This window comes from Chlorella variabilis (genome assembly GCF_000147415.1).
Source record: "Chlorella variabilis unplaced genomic scaffold CHLNCscaffold_28, whole genome shotgun sequence".
NCBI classification, from domain to species: Eukaryota; Viridiplantae; Chlorophyta; class Trebouxiophyceae; order Chlorellales; family Chlorellaceae; genus Chlorella; species Chlorella variabilis.
In genome coordinates, this window is record NW_005435060.1 from 327,515 (window position 1) to 347,521 (window position 20,007).

Consider the following 20,007-nt stretch of genomic DNA (forward strand, 5'->3'; position numbering starts at 1 on the left):
CCCACCCCACCAAAGCCCAGTTTTGGGGAGCAGGAAACCAGTTGTCCCCGACCCACCCAGAGGGGTTCCCCCCCCCCCCCCCCCCCCACACACACACACCACCACCACCACACACACACAGCGAGCTGTGCACGGGCAGGTGCTGCTGCAGGCGGCCGTACCATATCCTCGTAGCTTCCGCTGTCCATCCTCCAGGTGGAGAAGAGGTCGAAGCAGAGGGCGCCGCGCGCCCGCACTGCCGCAGACAGCGCCGCCCACTGGTCTGCAGGACGGAGGGTAGGTCACAGCGGCATGCACATTGCTGGGTGCAACAGAGTGCTGGGAGGAGCAAGGCAGCCGGGCAGGGCTGGCTTGCCCAGCGGAGGGGGCGGTCGTGCACGGCGAGGGCGCAGCATGTGTGCAGGCACCGGCGTGGCCAGGGAAGCCGTATGGAAGTTGGCGGGCACCTGGGTACTGCTCTTGCATGTCCCGCCGAAACTCCTCGGGGAGGCGCGCCGCCAGGGCGGCGCCAACAAAGCCCCGGGTTCCTGCAGAGGAGCAGCGCGCCGCAGGGAGCTGCGTGGAGATAACTGGTGCTGGGGGCTCAGGGCAGGAGCAGTGGCCAACACAGCCTCCGAGCAGCGGTTGTGGCACGAAAGCCAGCACGGCTGGCTGGTGTACAAGGATGAGCTCCCTGGGAGAGGATGCTAGCAGGGCGCCGGTCTGCTCCCTTACCAAATGTGTCAGCAAGGGCGGTGGCCTGGTGCACGCCGCCCCCTGCCGCCAGCAGCAGGAGGTGGGCCAGCAGGGAGCAGATCTGCGTGGGGCTACCGCCAGCGGTGGCGGCACCGGTCTCGCCCCCTCTGCTGCCGCTCCTGCCGCCGCCGCCTGCGTCGTCGCCTTTGCTGGAGCAATTGGGGTGAAGGTCATCGAAGCAGCCCAGAAGCTGGTCAGTCACCATCATCACCTGAACCACAGCACAGCACAGCATAGCACAGCACGATAAAGCTCAGCGTACACGGCTCGAGGCAGCATACTGAGGCAGGAAGGGAGGTTGTGTTGCCGTGGCTGGGTGGCTGATAAGGCAGAGAGTGCCCACGCTGGGTGCTGCACAGCAGGTGGCAGCTTCCAGTGGTGCAGAAGCAGCGGGGCACCCAAGCAGGCCTCCCGCGCACCTCGTGCGCTAGCGTGCCCACCAGCCTCAGGTCAGTATTCCCCTGCCCCTGCTGCTGCTCCCGCTGATCCTGGTGCTGCCACTGTTGTTGCTGCTGCTCCTGCTGCTGCTGGCACTGCTGCAGCTGCCGCTGCTCCCGCAGCAGCCGCTCCAGCACCACCACCGCCAGCACAGAAGAGGTGCCCGCATAGCCGGGCAGGTGGTGAATGCAGTACCTGCAGGACAAGTAGTACACCGTGCAAAGCAGCGGTACAGCCACCGACATCAGGCAGCCGCTGCAGTGACCGAGGGCCCCAGCAATCACGGCTTCCTTCTGCGCAGCGTGCTGCTGCATGGCCGCGGCCAGAAGCGTCCTGCAGCTCCCCTGCCAGCTCACCAGTTCTGCAGCAGGAGGTAGCGCCGGCTGCTGCTGCGCCGCCCCGCAAACAGCATCATCGCCGGCGGCTGGCCGCCGGCGCCGCAGCTGTCGTCGCTGGCCGCCTGTGCTGCCTGCGCGGCTGCCTCCTCAGCCAGCCGCTGCACCCCTGCCGCCAGCTTCGCGAGAGAGTTGGCAAGCAGCTCGGTGGATGAGAGGCGCACGCCGTGCTGCCGCACCAGGCGCCGCACCTGCGGGGGTGCAAAGCAGCCACACGTGTGCTGCGGACTCCAAACACCTTAGCGGGCTGACCCGGGCGCGGCCCCCTCAGGCATGCTGCCGTCGCCTCGAGGAGGAAAGAAGAAGGTAGGCGCGGCAGCATGCAAACACGACCATCTCTGGCATGCAGGGCCTCTGGTGGCACCGGCCCTGGGGCGCGGCCTGGGTCCCACCTGCGCCGCCAGCGTCGCCGCCTGCACCAGCTGCGTCAGCGTGGTCTCCGCATGGGAGGCGGCCTCGATCGGGCCTGCGATCCGCCGGCGGTGGCGAAAGCCAGCAACGGGAGGAAAGAAAATGTGGTCAGCCACAGGACATTGCAGTGGGCTGGCTGCTCGCTGCCCCTGCTCACAACACTCCTGCAGCCCTCCAAGCTGCTGGTGAGGCATCCTCATGTACCGCTCCCCAGCTGCCCGAAAGTACCGCTCCCCAGCAGGCCCAGAAGCTCCCTCCCGGCAGCGCACCATGGCTGAAGGCCACCAGCTCTCCGCCCAGCTCCTGCCAGCTCACCGGCGCCACGCCGTGCTGCCCGCCTCGAGCCAGCATCGCCTGCTGGCGGGTGGCAGGAAGGGGGCGGCGGCTGTTGGAGGCCAGGGTAGCCTGGTGCGGTGCAGTCCTGGCACCAGCTGCCTTGCCGGCGCCTGCGACGGCAGGCGGTAGAGCCGCGGCCCAGCCCGGCAGGATACTCTACAGGCAGCAGTGCAGCGCGTTCCCCGCGCTCGCCTCTGAGCACTGGAAGCCGGCGAAGCGGGTGTTGAGGGCTTGCACCACGGGCGGTGGGTAGGGCGGCACGCCCAGCCGCTGCGAGCAGGCCTGCTGGAACAGCTGCCAAAGCTCTGGATCCTGCAGGCACACAACAGGTCCCTTCGCCAAGCCCAGCTGCCCATTGGCTGCGGCATGAAGGGGCGCAGCAGTGCACAGCCGCGCTGGCGGAGCAACCCCCCTGGAGCATACACAGGAAGGGTGTAAGCGGCCCTCGGCGGCTGGCCGCCGCACCTCGCGCCGGATGGCGGCCAGCGGTACGGGCGTCCTGCGTACCGCCAGTTCAAAGTCTGCCACCACGCCTGGCATGTACCGCGCATACAGCCTGCGCACACATACAATCAGTGCGTCAGGAGCAGCGCCCGCAGGCAGGGGGGCCGCCTGCTGGCCTCGCATGGCATGAACGAGGTGCCTCATCACCACCCTCACTTGTGCATACGCGGCTTATAAGCATCGTTGACCAGATAGGCACCCAGCGCCTCGGCAGGAAGCGCCAGGATGGCGGCGGTAATCGGGTCACGCACAAATGCAGCCAGGTCGTCTGTGGGTTGCGGCGAGGCGCAAGGCGGGGGTGTGGCGGCGGAGCAAGACTGGGCGACAGCAAACACGCTTCGGGAGCTCACCCATCGTGGCCTGCGTGCACCCCGCGATCTGTGCGTAGCGCAGAGCGCGCAGGAGCAGCTGGTCGGGCGGCACGGGCTCATCTTCGAGCAACAGCGGCGCCATTTGCGCAACTGGCGCCCAGATGAACGATCAACGTGCTGCGCAAGTGCTCAGGAATGATGAACTCTCGAAACAAGAGAGCTGGCCCGGCGCGCCCATCTCTGCTGTGTGCTGTGCTCTGGGCTGAAGCCGGCTGCCTCATGCTCGTCTGTGCTCCATCACGAGACGCACCATTGCACTGGCGATCAATACCGCCTCCTGCTGCCAGGCCCCCGCACACACTCTCAGCAACCCCTGAACCGCCCCGCCCAGCACAGGGCAGCTTGGCGGGCCGCCAGCGACCAGGTACAGGCGCAGTGCGCTCGGTGCACCACGCAGCCACGCTGACGCGCCCAGTTAACGCAGAAGGGCTTGGTGCGATGGGCGCCCTTGGCGGTGACTTCCTCGAGGGCTTCTTCAAGAGCTGGGGCGTGATCCTGGCGTCGGAAATCGGCGACAAGACGTTCTTCATCGCCGCCATCCTTGCCATGAGGCACTCCCGCAAGCTGGTGGGTGGCTGGGGAGCGGTAGGAGCAGCAGGGAGTGTCGAGGATTGGCGCAAGAGGCGGAGGGGCAATCTGGGGGAGTCGCCAGCAAGCCCTGCCGCCGCCGCCGCCAAGCACTGCTGCCGCTCTTATCTCGCCGCGTGCGGCCTCTTCCCTTCTCCCACGCAGGTGTTTGCGGGCGCGATAGGCGCCCTGGCGGCCATGACCGTGCTGTCGGCGCTGCTGGGCTGGGCCGCACCCAACCTGGTGTGTTGTTGTTGTTCACCCACTGCTACCCCGCTCGCCGCAGATGCTCCCCACCTCCCGGCATGCCGCCTCTCCGCCTCCCTTCGCACCCCTCCCCGCTCCTCCTCCGCCCCCTGGCCACTGCCGCTGCCGTCACAGCGCCGAGCGCAGCGCCGCAGACTCCCCCCTCACACGTGTGCCACCCCCGCCACCCCTGTGGCCCCGCAGATCAGCAAGAAGTGGACCCACTACGGCGCCACCGCGCTCTTCTTCTTCTTCGGCGCCCGCATGCTGTACGAGGCGGTGACCAATGCACACGCGGGGGAGTCGGAGCTGGATGAGGTGGAGAAGGAGCTGCAGGTGGACAAGGTGCTGCCCGGGGGCCCGCCGCCGCCGCCGCCGCCGTCGCCGCGACGCGACGCTTGCTGCCAGTGCTTCGTGTACTGCTGCTTCGCCTCTGTGTGGCTGGCCTGGGGCGGGCAGGGTATCAGTGGATGGGCTGCTGCACAGGTGGATAAGGTGCAGCCCGAAGCTCGCCGCGGCGTGGCCGGGGCGCCTGGGCTGAACAGAACGGCAGGTGCTGCGCCGGGGCCACACACACACACACACACGCCCTCACACACGCACCCACACACGCACGCCCACACCGGGCGCCCCTCCCCGCCGCCCCCTGCCGCAGTCCTCCCCCAAGTCCCCCAAGGACAGCGGTCCCGAGTCCAAGGTGGGCGCGCTGCACCCGCTGCTGGCGGCGGCGCGCCGCTGCGTGTCGCCCATCCTCCTCGAGTCCTTCACCCTCACCTTCCTGGCGGAGTGGGGGGACCGCAGCCAGATCGCCACCATCGGTGAGAGCGCAGCAGCCTGCTCTCCCGCTGCCGCCCCGCTGCTGCTCCCTGCCGCCCCGCTGCTGCCTGCCGCTGCTGCTGCCTGCTGTGTGGGTGTGTGTGGTGGGGGGCGACCACTGGCCAGATGGCACCCCGCAAGAAGAGGGCAGCCTGCTCCGTCGGCGGCGCCACGGCCCACCCGCCAGCCGCCCTGCTGTCACGATTGTGCTGCATGTGGGATGTTGATAGTTGCCGCACCGCCTCACGGCTGCCCTCCTGGGCCTTCTGCTCGGCGTGCGCAGGCCTGGCGGCGGCCTCCGACGTCCTCGGCGTCACGCTGGGCGGCATCGTCGGGCACGCGCTGTGCACAGGTGGGCGGGCAGCCAGGCGCGGCTTGCTCGGTGGGCGGCCGCGACGTGCTTCCTGGTTGCTCCAGGACTCACCGGCACAAGGGCCTCACGACAGCTGGCCGGCGCTGCTCGCTCGCTGTTTGCTGCGCCCCTTACGGTCACCCCGCCTGCTGTGCCACACGCCCACGTGTGCAGGCGCGGCGGTGCTGGGTGGAAAGCACCTGGCCGAGCACATCCACGAGCGCATGGTGGCCTACTTGTGAGTGTCTCCCTTGCTGCTCCCTGCTGCGCTTCACAGCTGGCTTGTAGGCTGGCTGGCATGCACCGCGCAGTTGCCTGTTTGGCCTTGGCAGCCACGGTCAGCGGTGGGGTTTGCTGGGGCATGGGAGCGCACAGCTGCCCACCGACGCACCCTCAACTCCCTGCCGCGCTGCAGCGGCGGCGTGCTGTTCCTGCTGTTCGGCGCGCACTCGCTCTGGTCTGGCGTGCCTGAGTGAGGGGCCTGCTGGCTGGCGCACTGGGCTGGCTCCCGAGTCCTGGCCGCAGCGTGGCGCCAAGCCGCTCCACCTCCGCCACACACGCACTGGGCGGGTGGCGCTCGCGGCAAGCCACTCCAGCGTAGCACCACTCCATTTTATGCATTCGGTATCGCCAAATTGTTTCTGGAACTACTGCTGTTCGTTTCCTTAAGCGGGGAGCTGCGGCCCGCTGGCCGCCCTCGGGGCCCTCTCCCCGCCGCTGGGCAGCCTTCTATTCTCTCTCTATATGCACCTGCTCTTTGTAAGGCTCCACCTTCTAGGAAGGCTGTATAGACGGCACTGGGGGCTGAGGCAGCTGGGGGAGGGTGTGGCGGTGCGGTACGCGCCTCGGCGCCTGCCAACCTGGCGCCGCATTTGGGTTTCGCCGTATGCCTGCCTGCGCTCGCTCGCTCGCATTACTGTTGCACACCGAACCCGCACCTGGCCTCCTCCCGCCCCTTCGTCCTGCGGGCGGTGAGTAGGCAGGCTAACCGCCTGGCACCTGCCCTCCGTAACTGCAGCGGAGGAACTGCAGCACCCGTGAACCCAATTTCACAAGCGGCACTTGGCGCTCGGTTGGCGGGGCGTGCGTGCAGTTGGTGGCGGGTTGATGCCCGCTGCTGAGTGCCAGCAGAGGAGCCGCTCCAGCCGCTCGCGATGAGTAGCCTGCAGGCCCAGGAGCAGGTGGATTGGGCGGTGATTGGCTGCGCGGGTGAGTGTTGGCCGGCTGACAAGGTGCCTCTTGGCTGTCTCCCAGGCGCTGCTCAGCGGCTGAGCCGCCCCCGTTGCCCCTGCAGGCGCCACAGCGGTGCTGGCCCTGGCAGCCTGCGCCTACACCGTGCCCTGGCGGCGCCGCGCCGCCAAGGACCCGACACGCGGATCTTTCTCGCTGCTGTGGCGCGGCCGCGTGGCCCTCAGCCTGCTGTCAGCCGCCTGGGCGGTGAGCGCGCGCAGCGGCAGCACCCTTCTGCAGCTTTTGCCACCACCTGGCGGCTTGGATCACGCAGGGATGCGACTGGCGGTGTGCCTGTTCACTCTCCCGCTCCCACGCTGTCCTGCTCTGCCACGCCTGCGCTGCCGCAGGTGTCCCAGCTGCTGCGGGTGAGCATCCTCTGGGGAGCCAACTCGGTTGTGCTGCCCCAGAGCATCACCAGCTGGACAGGCGCGGGATGGATGTGCAGGTGTGTGGCACCAGCCAGCTTGCATGCATGCATGCAAAATGCCAGCCTCCGTTTCTGCCGCGCTCCACGACCAAGCTGCCCGCCCGCTTGCCTGGGCTTCCTTTGTCCCTCTGCTGCAGGATCTACCTGACTGTGTCGCTGGGCCTGCTGCAGCCCCTCTGCGCCTTCACAGCCCTGCTCATGCTCACGGCGGCGCTCAGGTGGGTCAGTTGGGATAGGCTGCTGGTGCTTGCTGCTGTCGATGCTCCAGTGCCGCACGCCTGCTGGGTCTCTCCTCAATGCTCTGTGCTTGCTGCTCCTGACCCTGCTGCTGACCCTGCTGCATCCCACCTGCCACCTGGCGCAGCCGGCGCCACCGGCCCGAGGCCGCACGCCACCCCAACGCCCGCCTGCTGGGCCTGGCGGCGCTGTGCACGCTGCCGGTGGCGGCGGTACAGTCGGTGATCGCTTGGCTGGGGGTGGCTGTGCAGTACCAGGGGAGGCCCATCGAGGCCTCACCCCGCTCCGTGCTTGGAATCTTTTTCGCCACCTACTGGGCAGGCAGCCCGCAGCAGTGCGGCACCTCCGACACTGACGTCGGCCTGCCCGCGGGCGCACCCGCCGGGGCCCAGCCTGTGATGCTGGCCTCCACGGAAGCGCCGGGGAGCGGCGGCGCGGCGCCGGAGGAGCCGGAGGAGCTTGGCGGCGGCGGCTGCACGGCCTGCGTGTTCCCTGCGGCGGCAGTGATCGCGCAGGGGCTCTTCACGCTGGCATTCCTGGCCGCGCTGTGGGTCACGTCGGCCCGCCTGGTGGCAGCGGTGCTCAACACGCGCCTCAAGCGCCGCGTGCGCCTGTTCCAAGCCGCCTATTCGCTGCTGGCTGTGGCAGGTGGGCCACCAGGGGCCAGCTGCCTGCACGTTCCCCACGTGTGCAAGCGCACTGCCGCCGGGCTGTGCATGCAGCGGCATGCCGACACCTTTGCAGCCTTCACGCTGGCGCCTGCTCATCTCCTTGCCTGTGCCCCGCCTGTGCTGCCGCCTCTGTTGCTGCAGGCGTGGCGGCCCTGGGCGTCAGCCTGGTGCGGGGCCCCTTCTCCTGGCTCAACATCGGCTGCTGGGCGGGGTATGTGGCGACAGTGGCGCTGACGGTAGCTCTAGTTCTGTGGGAGGTGGCGGTGTGGCCGGTGCGGGAGCTGCGGGCGGTGGACAAGGTGAGGAGAGTAGTGATGGGGGCCGTTGGGAGGGTTGGGGGTCGAGGCGGGGTTAGAGCAGCTGCTCGCTGCTTCGTTAGCACAGGTAGAGGCCGCCCCCCTGCCTGCTTGCGTGCCTGCCGGTGCTGACGTGCCGCCCCACGCGCCTCCCGTGAGTTGCAGCGCCTGGCGCTCTGGGCTGACGCCACCACCGCCGCTGCTCTGGCGGCCGCGGCGGACGAGGCGCTCGGCTCGCAGCTCGGCGGCGGCCCTGGCGGCCTCATCAAGGCGCACAACCGCTCGTCTGACGCAGAAGCGTATGTGGCGGCAGCGGCCACAGCGCGCACCCTGTCGGCATCGCGGCAGGCAGAGACGGCGCCGACGGCGCCCCGGCTGGCCCCGACCCTGCCGCCGGTGCCGCCGCCGCTGTCCCCGCAGCGGCAGGCGACGCTGAAGCGCCAGCTGAGCCCCAAGCGGCCTCCTCCGCGGCATCCCAGCCTGCTGTGGCAGCAGCAGCAGCAGCAGCAGCAGCAGCAGCATGCGCCACCAGCATCGCCATACCGACCCCCGCCGATGCTGCTCGCGTTCCCAACGCAGCTGGCGTCCCCATCCCGGCAGGCCTCTGTCGGGCAGCAGCTCTATCCCGCGTCGCCGGCGATGGTACCACCAGGGCAGCAGCAGCTTTACCCCTGAGCCCCAGAATGTGTACTATTGCATGCATGCCGGCACCGCTGCTGCTGCCCTGCTGGCTCTTTCCGTTGAAACCCAACTCCCCTGCTTCCACCTCTTACTGCTACTGGGCCCTTTTATCTGCTGATCCATCAGATGAGATGCCTGCATGGACTGCACAGATTCATAGCACGATTCACAACACGGATGTGCATATATGCCTCGCCCAATGAAGTTTTGTTTTTTTGTTGTTCTTCCTTCTAATCCCTCCCTCCCGCCCTTTTCAACTGTAGCATCCTTCAGGCCTGCCATTCTCTTGCGCCGGCACATCAGCGGTGCCTGCCCTGCTACACTCTCCTGCCCTGAGTGCATGCGCTTGCCACATGTCCCCTTCTCGATTCTTAGTTGTTCCCCGCTGTCTACCTCTCGATTCTGAGCTGTCCCTCTCGTTCTTGCATGCTGCGTTTGCTTTCTGCCGCTGTCACGTCTGGCCCAGAGACCCTTATTGGATGATCACATGAAAAAATGAGCGCCAGCTGGAGTGCGCCTGATGATGGCGTGCATTAGGGGGTACCAGCGTTCACCTTCGCATGCCGCGTGGAAATTGCCAGGCAGCCTTTGATTGGACATGTCTGTTGGGTGAGTTTGGGTGAACGCCGGTTCCGGTCAACCGTTGCCGCCTTGTTGCCATCCCCAAATAAGATGAGGCAGTCGGCTGGCCGGAGCCACCAAAGCGCTGCAGACTAGCTGGTTAGTGTTTGAGAGGCTGGGCTAGGCAGCTTGGCTGTCATCCCTACGTGCCTCTGTCACCTGGGCGGCAGTTCTGGCAGTACCCAAGGGGCATCAGCTCCCCGTTCCGGCCCGGGGCTGCTGCTGCAGGTACCAGTGTCACGCAACGGAGAGACCTCCACGCTCTTCAGACGGCAGCATAGTCGTGCGGATGCACCAGACATCCCTCATGCCTGAGGCTCGTGCCGCCCGCCCGCCCCTCCAGGCAGCTGCCGCCGCTGTCGGTTGGAGAGGTTGGTTGGTGGTGGCACATTTGACAGCATGCGCTCGCCTGGCTGCTGATCCCAGTTCATCAGAGTGTTCTGCATATTCCCACTAGCGGAGCCCCACCCAGCCAGCTCCCGGCAGCTGATTCAAGGCAGATGCATCTGCCGGCAGCCGCAGCCCGCCGTCGCCGTTTACCTCATCCCCTCACCACGCACAGCACGGCCCCTCATTTTTCGCTCGCTTCGATACGCTCTGCACTGTTGCAGGCCTGCATAGCCCGCCTGCACCGCTGCAAGCTGCGCTCCCGCCCGGGCTGCACTTGAAAGCCCCACCAGCCAACAGTGCAGCGGACCGGCGCCATGGACGCGGATGCCGACGTTGAGAAGGGCCACACCAATGGCTACAACCCTTCCGAGGGTGGCCACTCGCGCCCGGGCAAGTCGATGTCAAAGGCGCTCTCGAAGGCGTTCTTGTCGGCCGGGATGGTCGTGTCCGTCAAGGTAGGGCAGGTGGTGCACAATGCTTGTCCCAGGCGGCCGCCGTGTGGTGCCGCCAGCTGAAAGTTGCTTGCAGCGGCGGCGGCGCAGCCGTCCGTTGGCGCCTAACCTTACCTAACTCGCCCTTGGCCTCTCGTGCGTGCGTCGTGCTGGCCCCGAGCAGAATGTCACCTACACCGTGATCAACAGCCAGAACAAAAAGGAATCCATTAGCCTGCTGAAGGACGTGGGCGGCTACATCCTGCCCGGCGAGATGACGGCGCTCATGGGGTGGGCCCCCGCCCCGCTGTGCCGCGCCGCCGCACCAACATTCACGGCCAGAGCTGCCGGTGCTTGCCTTTCCTGAGCAGCAGGGATTACATCAAAGCCACATTGATTGTACCCTTCGCATTTTACTTCTAATTCTAACAGTAAACGTTGCGCGTCCCGCGCCCCGCATCCCGCCCGCCTCACTCCCGCTCCCCCCACTCTGTCCTGCAGTCCCTCCGGCTCCGGTAAGACCACCCTGCTCGACCTGCTGGCCGGCAGGAAGACTGTGGGGCACATGGACGGCCAGATTGCGTTTGCAGGCAACAAGCCGACCCCGCAGGTGCGCAGCCGGGGGGCACGGTCGCTGCCTTGCTGCGTTGTCTCCTTTGCCGCCGCGCCAGGCCTGCCTGTATGCCCCGCACCTGTCCCCTGCGCCTGAATTCTGTCCCTATGCCACCGCTTGTATTGTTTCTTGCAGTTCCTGCGGCGGTTTACAGGTGGGTGAGCGCCGTGGGCGCCGCCGCGCTGCAGGGCTCCGTGAGCGCGCTGTGCCCTGCCGCAAACGCCGCGCCCTGCTCCGTCCGCTGTCGCTCCCCTCGCAGGCTACGTGGAGCAGTTTGACACGCTGCTGGGCACTCTCACTGTCGAGGTGGGTGGCGGCAGGGAGGCCGCCGGCTGCACGTGCTGCCAGCCTGCCGGCCTGGGGGCAAGTGCCCCGCGGCCTGCACTTGCCGCCCGCCAGCCGCAGCCATGTGGAGTGCTCTCACACCCGCGTGCTCATCATGTGAACACCCAACGCGCGCCCCTCCCGCCTGCTCCCTCCCGCTCCCTCTCTGCTGCAGGAGATGCTTATGTACACTGCGGAGCTCAAGCGCCCCATCTCTCAGAGCCACGACGTCAAGAAGGCGGCGGTGGAGGAGCTGATTGACGTGCTGGCGCTGGAGGGCTGCCGCAACGTGCTCATCGGCAGCGCGCTTTCCAAGGGCATCTCAGGCGGGCAGGTGGGGCTGGGGCTGGGGCGCGGTTGGAATGGGGCGGGGTGGGGTGGTTTGGGGGCTGATGGCGAGGGGTGGGCTGGGCATGGCGCCGGTGGGAAGGGCTGCCTGGGCTGGCCTGCTGCTGCTGGTGCTACCTGCCGGTGCCGGAGCCGCGCTTGGCTGTGCGGGGCTGGCTGCAAGGGATCGGCCTGCGGGTGGGACCTTCTGTCTGGGCCCAGCTTGAGACCACGAGGAGAGCCTGGCAGCCAGCTGCGCGCGCTCCTCCTCTCACGCGCCTCCACCCTGCCCCCCCCCGCCCTGTGCCCCAGGCCAAGCGCGTCAACATCGGCATTGCACTTGTCACTAACCCGCGCGTGCTCTTCCTGGGTGCGCGCCGCCATCTGCCGCCGCGCCCACCTGTAGCTAGTTGATCCCGCTGCGGCCGGGGCCTGCCCCTGGGCGCCGCCGGCCGCGGCCGGGACGTGCCGCGGCTGCGCGTGCTGCCGGGCGCTGTGGCTGGTTTCCGTCGCCAGCCACAGCGGCGCTGCTGACCACCCAAACGCGCCTGCATGCCTCCCACCCGGGCTGGTTGCAGACGAGCCGACGTCGGGCCTGGACAGCTACACGTCCAACGAGGTGATGACGGTGGTGAAGCAGCTGGCCTCCCACGGCATCACCGTGTGCGCCACCATCCACTCCCCCACCCCCTACTGCTTCAACCTCTTCGACCGCCTCATGCTGCTCCTGCGCGGCTCGGTCGTCTATTTTGGGCCCAACGGTGGGCGCTTGTTTACTTCTGCCATGTTTTGTTGTTTGCCTTTGTTTTGTTGGTGGTCTTGCGATTTACCAGATGTTTGTGTGTTTTGTTTGACAGCCCCTGCTTTCACGCCCCGCCCCTCAGCCCTGCTGCCCCCCCTTCAACCACCCCGCGCCCCCTCCATGCCGCGCAGGCAAGCTGGCAATCGAGTACTTCCACACCCGCTGCCCCTCCATCGCGGGCATCAAGGAGGGCGAGAACGAGGCGGAGTGGATTGTGGACCTCACCACGCAGGTGCCCGGCTGGCGGGGTGAATGCTCCCGCTTGCTTGCTCCCGCTTCATGTGTTTACAGCCTGCCTTTCGACATAGACAACTTGATGCGACCCAGATGATAGCATGGGGTCGCGGCTGGCTGTGGCGGCCTTGCCCTTGCCCTTGCCCTTGCCCTGCTCTGGTGCCGCCTGCTCACACGCGGCGCCCCTCGCCTGCCTGCCCCACCTCCACCCGCCGCCAACTCAATCTGCAGGCCGACCGCCAGGGCCGCTCCGTCGACTTTGCCGCCGCCTTTGCGGGCAGCGAGCTGAAGGCTGCCGCCGATAAGGAGCTGGAGCAGCTGCTGGTGGAGGCGGAGGAGATGGGTGAGCGGGTGGCTGGCAGGGCGGGGTTCGCGGCGGGCAGGCAGCGCTGGGGCGCGCCTGGTGGGCAGGGCAGGCCCGCCGGCGGGCAGGCAGCAGCAGTACCACCACCTACCCACCCACCAACTCACACATCAACCCACGCACCTCCCCCTCCTGCAGACGAGGCCACAGAAAAGGACATGGCTGTGAAGCGGGAGACGGTGACGCCGTTCTGGTGGGCCCTCAAGACGCTGTTCAAGGTGGGAGTGGAGGAGGCACTCAGCGCCCGTGCAGGACCAGCTGCGGCCGGCCCTCCCCACCCCTCGCGCGCGGCCGCTGCTGCACGCTGGTCGGCTTTGCACGGGCATGCCCTGTCTTCCTCCTCACTGCATGTTGGCACTGCCATGCGGTACCATTCTGTATTCTGCAGTACCGTACCGCCAAGAACTACAGGTCCCCTGACTACCTGGGCCCACGCGTCGCCGACAAGCTCATCTTTTCGTGAGCAGGGCTGCCCCCTGCTTCCTGTGTGCCTGCTCCTCGCTTGCGGCCTCCTGCCCGCCTGCTCGCCGCATGCGTGCGGCCTGCTTGCCCCAGCACTGGCTCGCCAAGCTGCTGCTGCCTGCCGGCCTCTCGCCGCTCTCCGCGCTGGCCCGCTGATGCATGCCTGAGCCCGCCCGCCCGCCGCCCGCTGCCCCGCCAACGACACAAACGACCCTGCAGGCTGATCATTTTCACGCTCTACTGGAAAGTGGGAAAGAACATGAACCCCGACAACATCACCAACATCGCGGGTGCGAATAAAACTCAATTAGAACGATGCTGTATGGTGCATCGCTGTCGCCAGCCGGGCCGTCCCGCTAACCTGCTGCCGGCCGCCCCGCCCCATCCTATGCCTGCCTGCCTGCCGCTCGCGCCCCCCCGGTGCCATGCTGCAGCCGTGCTGTTCATGTGGGTGTGCCTTCCAGCCTTTGGCGCCGCCAGCTACGTGCCGGCCATCGTGCTGGAGCGCCCGCTGTTTGTCAGGTGGGGCGCCGGCAGCCGGGGGCCGAAGCTGCTGCCGTTGCTTGGGCAGGCCTGGGAGCGCGCCGCTGTGGCAAGCAGCAGAATGCGCTTCGGGCGCCCACACACCCTCCCTCACACACCTCTGGCGCCTCTGGCTCGCCCGTGCGTCCGCCTGGCGCCGCCCCCAACCCGCACCGCCTGACGTACCGCCCACACCAGCCTGTACCGCCCTCCTGTACCCCCACCGCCAGGGAGCGCAACGACGGCCTTTATCGCGTCATCACCTACCTTGTGGCCAAGATTTTGGAGGAGCTGGGCATCGCCCTCATCAACTCCATCGTGTTTGGTGAGCCTGCCGCTGGGTGCACCAGCCTGCCATGGTGTGGGCGCTGTCTGTGGTGCCTGGCCTCCAGCCCACCCCACCTGCCCGAACCAAGCCACCCAACCAGCACACCCCTCCACCACGGCCCCCGGCCCCGCAGCCAACCTGGTGTTTTGGACGGTGGCGCTGAAGGGCAGCTTCGCCATCTTCTGGCTCATCTACTTTGTCACCCTGTCCACCGGCATCGGTGAGGGAGCGAAGCATTAGGAACGACCCTCCCGCTGCATCCTTTGCCTCGCCCTATGCCTCGAGAGGGCCCGGCGGCGCGGCGTGAGCGAGCCCTCTCGCCTGATGCTTGCCCTACCCTCTGCTGACGCTGCCCATGCCCCCTCCCCTCCCTGCCCCTGCAGTGCTGGCCTACACCGTCGCCGCCCTCTCGCCCAACATGGATGTGGCCAATGCCGCCCTGCCCACCTATGTCGTGGTGAGCGGCGGGCTGCGGTGGGCTGGAGGCGGGCTGGCTGGGACCCAGATCGCAGAGGGAGTCGTGCTCTTCGGCCCGGGAGGGCGAGCCTGAGGCAGCTGCGCCACGCTTGCCTTGCGCACACACCAACACCCCACGCATGTGGCTGTGCACACGCCCATACCCAGAAACCGGCCATCATGGCTTACCCCTGCCTGCACCTGTCTTGTGCTGTACCGCAGTCCCTCCTCTTCTTCTCCGGCTTCCTGGTGCGCTTTGATGCCATCCCCAACTACTGGAAGGTGTGATGTTGGTTTTTGCGCCTCCTGTTTTATTTTTTGCCGCCGCCTGCTCTCTGCTGCCTCCGTGGCGCCTGCCTCCGCGGCTCGGCATGCACACTGACCACCCTGCCTCCCCGCACTGTCGCTGCAGTGGTACAGCTACATCGACTTCCTCAAGTGAGCGTCAGCTGCCTGGAAGCTGCTGCGGCGCCATGCCCAATCCCTGCACAGCGCCTGCCAGCTGCCAGGGGGGCCCGGCCAGGCCCTGCTGCCCTATCACAAGCCTGCTGCATCACATGCCCCGCCCAGCTGCGGTACCTTCACTGCCTGCTGCGTCACATTCCCTGCCTCTGGTTGCCTCGGGTGGTACCGCAGGTATGCGTGGGGGGCACTCATGAAGAACCAGTTCAACGGCGACCGCAATGTGCAGGTGGGCGGGGCAGGGCCCCAGGGGGTGGTGCCCCCCCTGGAGAGGGCAGAGGGCAGCAGGATGCTGGGGGGGTGGAGTCACACGGCAGGGAGGGGAGGAGGAACAGCGGCGGCAGCAGCGGCTGCGCACGCCACCTGGCCACGTGTGGCATGCAGGCGCTCATTGCTGCTTTCCTCTGCTGCCTCCTCCTTTCTTCCCCGCAGTTTGTGGAGGGCACCACCGTGCTGGACTACTACGGCCTGGCCGGCATCAACCCCTGGGTCTGGCTGGTCATCGAGGCCTGCTTCTTCATCAGTGAGCGGCTGCCCTGCCGCTGCCGTGCTCATGCCGCAAGGGGAGAGGCAGCAGGGCTGCGCTGCGCCGGCGCTGCGCCGTGCGCGGCTGTGCCGCGCTTTGCTGCTTTGAGAGGCGGAGGGGAGGACGGGGCCGGCGCCTGCTGGCCCTGGGCGCTGCCCTCGAGGGCCTGTTCACCGCGGTACCCATAGCCGTCCCGCCTGCCTGCCCATCTCCCCTCCCGTGCCTCCGCCTGCAGCCTTCTTCGGATTTGCCTTCCTGGCGCTTTCGTATGTGAGGCACGTCAAGCGGTAAACAACACAGAAAACGTGCTGCTGTGGCACAGCACCCTGGTGTATTTGGCTGCGGCAGCAGACCTGGGGCGTGCACGCCGATCGACACCGCCTGGCGCCGATGCCGCGACGTCGACGGCGGCGCGGGCTGCGCATCGCCCCGACCGCTGCCCAGCACGCCTCAACCGATCCCTTCCACCGCTCCCTGTGAGACCGCCTGCCTGGCCACCCGCCCCCACGCATGCCAGACCCGCCGTCCGGCCCTTTTGCAGCGCCCTGCGCCTGAGCAGCGCGCCCGGCCACGCTTTGCACCCAACCCATTTCATTCCACTCGGAGAACAGCTCCCCACCTTTGTGCTCTCCATGCCATTTTCCTGTCTCCCTCAGTGCCATCCGCCTTTCGTTTTGAATGCAGCGCTGCCCTCTTTCCCTGTGATTCTTTCCTCCCCCCGCACCCCGGGCCTCTGCCACCCCCGGGGCAGGCCGGTCGCGCTGGCAGCCCGGTGCCGGCACCCAGGCGGCGGCGGCTCTTGCCGCCGCCGCCCTGCTCCCCATGCCTTTACGAACTCAAACCCACTGCTCAGCCTCACGACCCACCAGCCGCCGCCGCGCTGCCCGACCGGTGCTTGCACCCGCCCAACTGCTGCCTGGCGGGACTCCGATACCGAACTTAGGTACTCCATTATTCTCTTCCCCATGTACATTCCAGCTACTGCCGCGTAACGAGTGGGCGCTCCCTTGAGTGGCAGTGTGACGTCAGGTGGCAGAAGGGGCGGCAGATGGGTCCTGTTGTCACATGGCTGCCGCAGCCGGGCCCTGTGGAAGGGATGCGGTGCTGCTTGCTGCCTGCTTGACACATGCCTGCACGGCTGGCCTCTGTTCGATGCAGTTGAATGGTTCGATCAGCCGAATGGCAATGGAGGGAGGGCGTGGCAGCAGTCCAAGAATTGTACAGGCAGTCCATAGTGGGGCGGCATTTTTGCCAGCAGCCTAGGACTGCCCTCACACCTTTACCTTTTACCTTTACCTCACAGGACTTCCTGCCGCCGTTTCATTTCATTCAGCGAGTCGCCTGAGCTGCGCACCACAGCCACCCATTCACTGCTCCAGACCCACAGGCGTATGCCACAGCCCCGACGGGCCTAAAAAAGGTAAAGGTGGGGAAGAGCCTCCACAAGCTTCACTTCCCGGTTTTAACGTCTAGCTTTAGACCATTATTTGATCTGCCCGACGCGCCAAGTGCAGTACCCCCCACTAGTAGTGAATGGGTCCCGGGGAGGCCTGTGCCGAAGCCTTGGCGATTCTATTAGGCGTTCCCGATTTAGGGACCCTAAACCCTAAATAGCCCTGGCTGTGGAACGGATGCAGATGGTGGGCAGGAGCGGCGCAGCGGCCTCGAGCGGGTGGCGGGCAGCATGCTGGCGGCACGGCGCCCAGCGCCGGCGCCTGCGCACACCGCAGCAGACCAGCCCACCGCTGAGTCGTCAGGTGGGCTCCTGGCCGCGAGGCGTTGCGGCCTCTGGCACCACCCACGGGTTGAAGCCGTGAAGGCACCAAATGCAATTGCCTTGCTCGCCTCTGCCTTTGCCGCAGATGCAGGCGTCCAGCGGCGCCCCGGGACCCTCGGAGCCGGCGCCGGCCCCCAGCAGCTCAGACCCAGTGCTGTTCGGCGAAGACGTGCTGACTGTACCCGGTGAGTTGTTGTGTTGATACAACACCAAATCAACATCTCCAGCGTAACGAGCCAACATGTTAACATTGCTGACCTGACAGCAACGTATGCATTGAACGACATGAACAAGTGCTAATCTAGATTCCAGATCTGGTTGGCAGCTCATGCACACGCGTCCCCGCCCTTCCTGTAAGCTGCAGGCAGGTACTTCTATGATGGCTTCACCTCCTCTGATGATGTCATGGCTGCCTTCTCAAAGCTGCGCACGGCCAGCCGGTACCCCCCCATCGAGGTGACGCCCGAGGCGCTCGAGGATCTCGAGGTGCAGAGAGTTAGAAGTGAGATACAGTTCAACGTGGCCCTTAAACTGTTTTGGATCGTTGCAGTAGCCCTGCCGCTGCTCGCATTTTTCAGCATGCCGCTGGCGCTGCCAGTGTTGGCCAGAGTTGTCATGCTGGGTGGTGCCGCAGCGGCAGCTGGCGCTCACCTCCTCAGCAGCTACATGATCAAGAAGCAGCGCCAGATTCTGTGTCAGCGCACGGTGGCCAAGCCCTCACAATGACAGACCTGCCAATGTTGTGCAGCCGTTTGTAAGAGCTGTGTGGGGCATGTGCATCCCAGACTGGGCTTCCAGTGGGGTGGCCAGCCCGGCCAACAAGGTCACGCTGTCCCTCTTCTCCACGCGCAAGCAGCGCGGGGAGCCGGAGCAGGCCGTCAGGCTGCGCTCCCTCCGGGCCGGCCGCCGCCCAGGGCTGCTATCCCTTCACCCTGCGACACCGGCCAGAAGGTGGGATACCTGCCGCCGCTGCTGACGTGGCGCGGGCGTGACCTCCCATCTGCCTGGCCGTTGCGCCCGCCTGCTGTGGCTGTCGTGCCCGTGCTGCGCCATGCTGCGCCACGCTGCAGCCCCAGGCAGCGCAAGGCAGCCGGCTCCCATGCCAGCCGCCCCCCTCCTCATGGGATGCCCTGCTGACCTTTGCCTCTCCCCTGCGGCCCGTGCCTCTGGCTGCAGGTGGGTGTGGTGATCACCAGCGGCAACCTGCCCCAAGCCCTGGTTATCCCGCCCAACCGCACCGCCACGCTGCAGGTGCTGGCGGGCAGCTCCCGGCTGCTGCAGCCGCAGCCCTGGAGCGCCGAGCAGTGGCCCTGGGTCAGCGTGTTGGCACTGTGTGAGGCAAGGGCGGAGTGGTGCGGCTCCAGCTTGGAGTGGTGCCGCCGCCGCCGCTGCGGGCCCCCAACAAGCGGCCCCGCCCGCCGTCGCGCACGCCCAGCCCGCCGGTGTAGGCGCTGGTGCCGCGCCCGCCCCAACCCCCGGCGGCCCCGGCAGTTGGGTGAGCTGCTGCGGGCACGGCCGTGCAGCCCTGGCCTGCCTCAAAGGCTTGAAGCATGCTGGTGCAAAGGCCGGAGGCGGTTGTGCCGGGCTACTCCGCCAGCCTCTTGATGCAAGCGCTCCTCGCCACTGGCACAACGCTCCGTCCTTTACCCCCCCGCTGGCCGGCATGAGATGCAGGTGCTTCCCCAATGGGAAGGCCTGCTTTGCGGATGATGACTGCTGCAAAAGGCACCGCGCATGGGAAAGCGGTAAGACGCACACATGCAGGCCGGCCCCGGATGATGAGTGAGCAGCCAAACAGGACCCTGTCCCGCAACCCTGTCACGGAAACGTCGTCGACGGGTTGGTGTTGAACCAGCTCTGGTTTGCTCGACAGGGTTGCTGCCGGGGCACGCCGTGCCGACCTGGGGAAGCGCTCTTGCTCGCTAGCTGCCATGGAAGTGCAGACAAGGTGGCGGTCAGGCGTGCGCCTGTGGGTTGGCGCCGCTTCTGGTAGAGCTGGCATGCTGGATGAGCGGATCAGCGCCGGGTTCTTTCTTTTCTGCCATGGGCTCAGTTTCTTTCTGGTTTGCATGCTGAGCATACTGTGGCGTCGCTTAGACTTGACCAATTGCAAGTTTGCTGGGGTGTAGACATGACAATTGAGCTAATTGCAATGAAAGCGGACGGCGACGATAAACAATGAAATGGGCATAAATTCAACACATGCACTCGATGGTGACATTCGCGGTTTATATATGGACATGGGGTGTCGGGTGTTGGGGTAGGCAGGGCACACACACACACACACAGGCCTGCTCACGTGGGGCTGGCACGAATTGACATGAGACAAGCCGATTCGTGGGGAGAAGCAAGAGGCGCGCGCTGCTGCATGCACGGCGCAGCGCCCAGAACAGATGGGTCGCAATGGCGCAAGGACACAGGGCGGGGGCGGCAAGGGGTGGGGAGCAGAAGGTAAGGGCAGGGAGACGGTGGGGCACGGGTAGCTGGCTACTGCTCTAGACGGACAGGACAAGATACGGCTCTTCACTGGAAGGTGGAACGGTCTACTCTAAAAGGTACAGGCGGTGTGCACAGCGGCATACCGCGCTACGGCGTTCTCATGGCGAGCGGCGCCGGCGTGCTCTCGGCACGCGCCTCAGGCGTCTGCCTCGT

At 66.7% G+C, this 20,007-nt stretch overlaps 3 protein-coding genes across 3 annotated transcripts; all 3 read left to right on the plus strand.

Moving 5' to 3' along the window:
- Positions 1-3,628: 3,628 nt before the first annotated feature.
- Positions 3,629-5,647, plus strand: CHLNCDRAFT_27784 (hypothetical protein; the record flags this gene model as incomplete). The annotated part of the gene is made up of 7 exons (XM_005843610.1): positions 3,629-3,757; positions 3,923-4,000; positions 4,208-4,339; positions 4,659-4,821; positions 5,103-5,171; positions 5,346-5,409; positions 5,587-5,647. The coding sequence occupies 7 exons, from the start codon at positions 3,629-3,631 to the stop codon at positions 5,645-5,647; spliced, it is 696 nt and encodes a 231-aa protein (XP_005843672.1).
- Positions 5,648-6,325: 678 nt separating this feature from the next.
- Positions 6,326-8,710, plus strand: CHLNCDRAFT_140060 (hypothetical protein; the record flags this gene model as incomplete). Its single annotated transcript, XM_005843611.1, has 7 exons — positions 6,326-6,380; positions 6,466-6,608; positions 6,752-6,843; positions 6,969-7,049; positions 7,196-7,716; positions 7,881-8,038; positions 8,201-8,710. The coding sequence occupies 7 exons, from the start codon at positions 6,326-6,328 to the stop codon at positions 8,708-8,710; spliced, it is 1,560 nt and encodes a 519-aa protein (XP_005843673.1).
- Positions 8,711-10,041: 1,331 nt separating this feature from the next.
- On the plus strand, positions 10,042-15,869 carry CHLNCDRAFT_140061 (hypothetical protein; the record flags this gene model as incomplete). Its single annotated transcript, XM_005843612.1, has 22 exons — positions 10,042-10,182; positions 10,343-10,449; positions 10,660-10,768; positions 10,830-10,890; positions 11,031-11,077; positions 11,271-11,429; positions 11,735-11,792; positions 12,001-12,183; positions 12,356-12,456; positions 12,690-12,801; positions 12,961-13,040; positions 13,211-13,281; positions 13,504-13,574; positions 13,719-13,806; positions 14,037-14,131; positions 14,268-14,354; positions 14,518-14,591; positions 14,813-14,872; positions 15,003-15,028; positions 15,227-15,281; positions 15,485-15,575; positions 15,814-15,869. The coding sequence occupies 22 exons, from the start codon at positions 10,042-10,044 to the stop codon at positions 15,867-15,869; spliced, it is 1,932 nt and encodes a 643-aa protein (XP_005843674.1).
- Between the last annotated feature and the right edge of the window lie 4,138 nt (positions 15,870-20,007).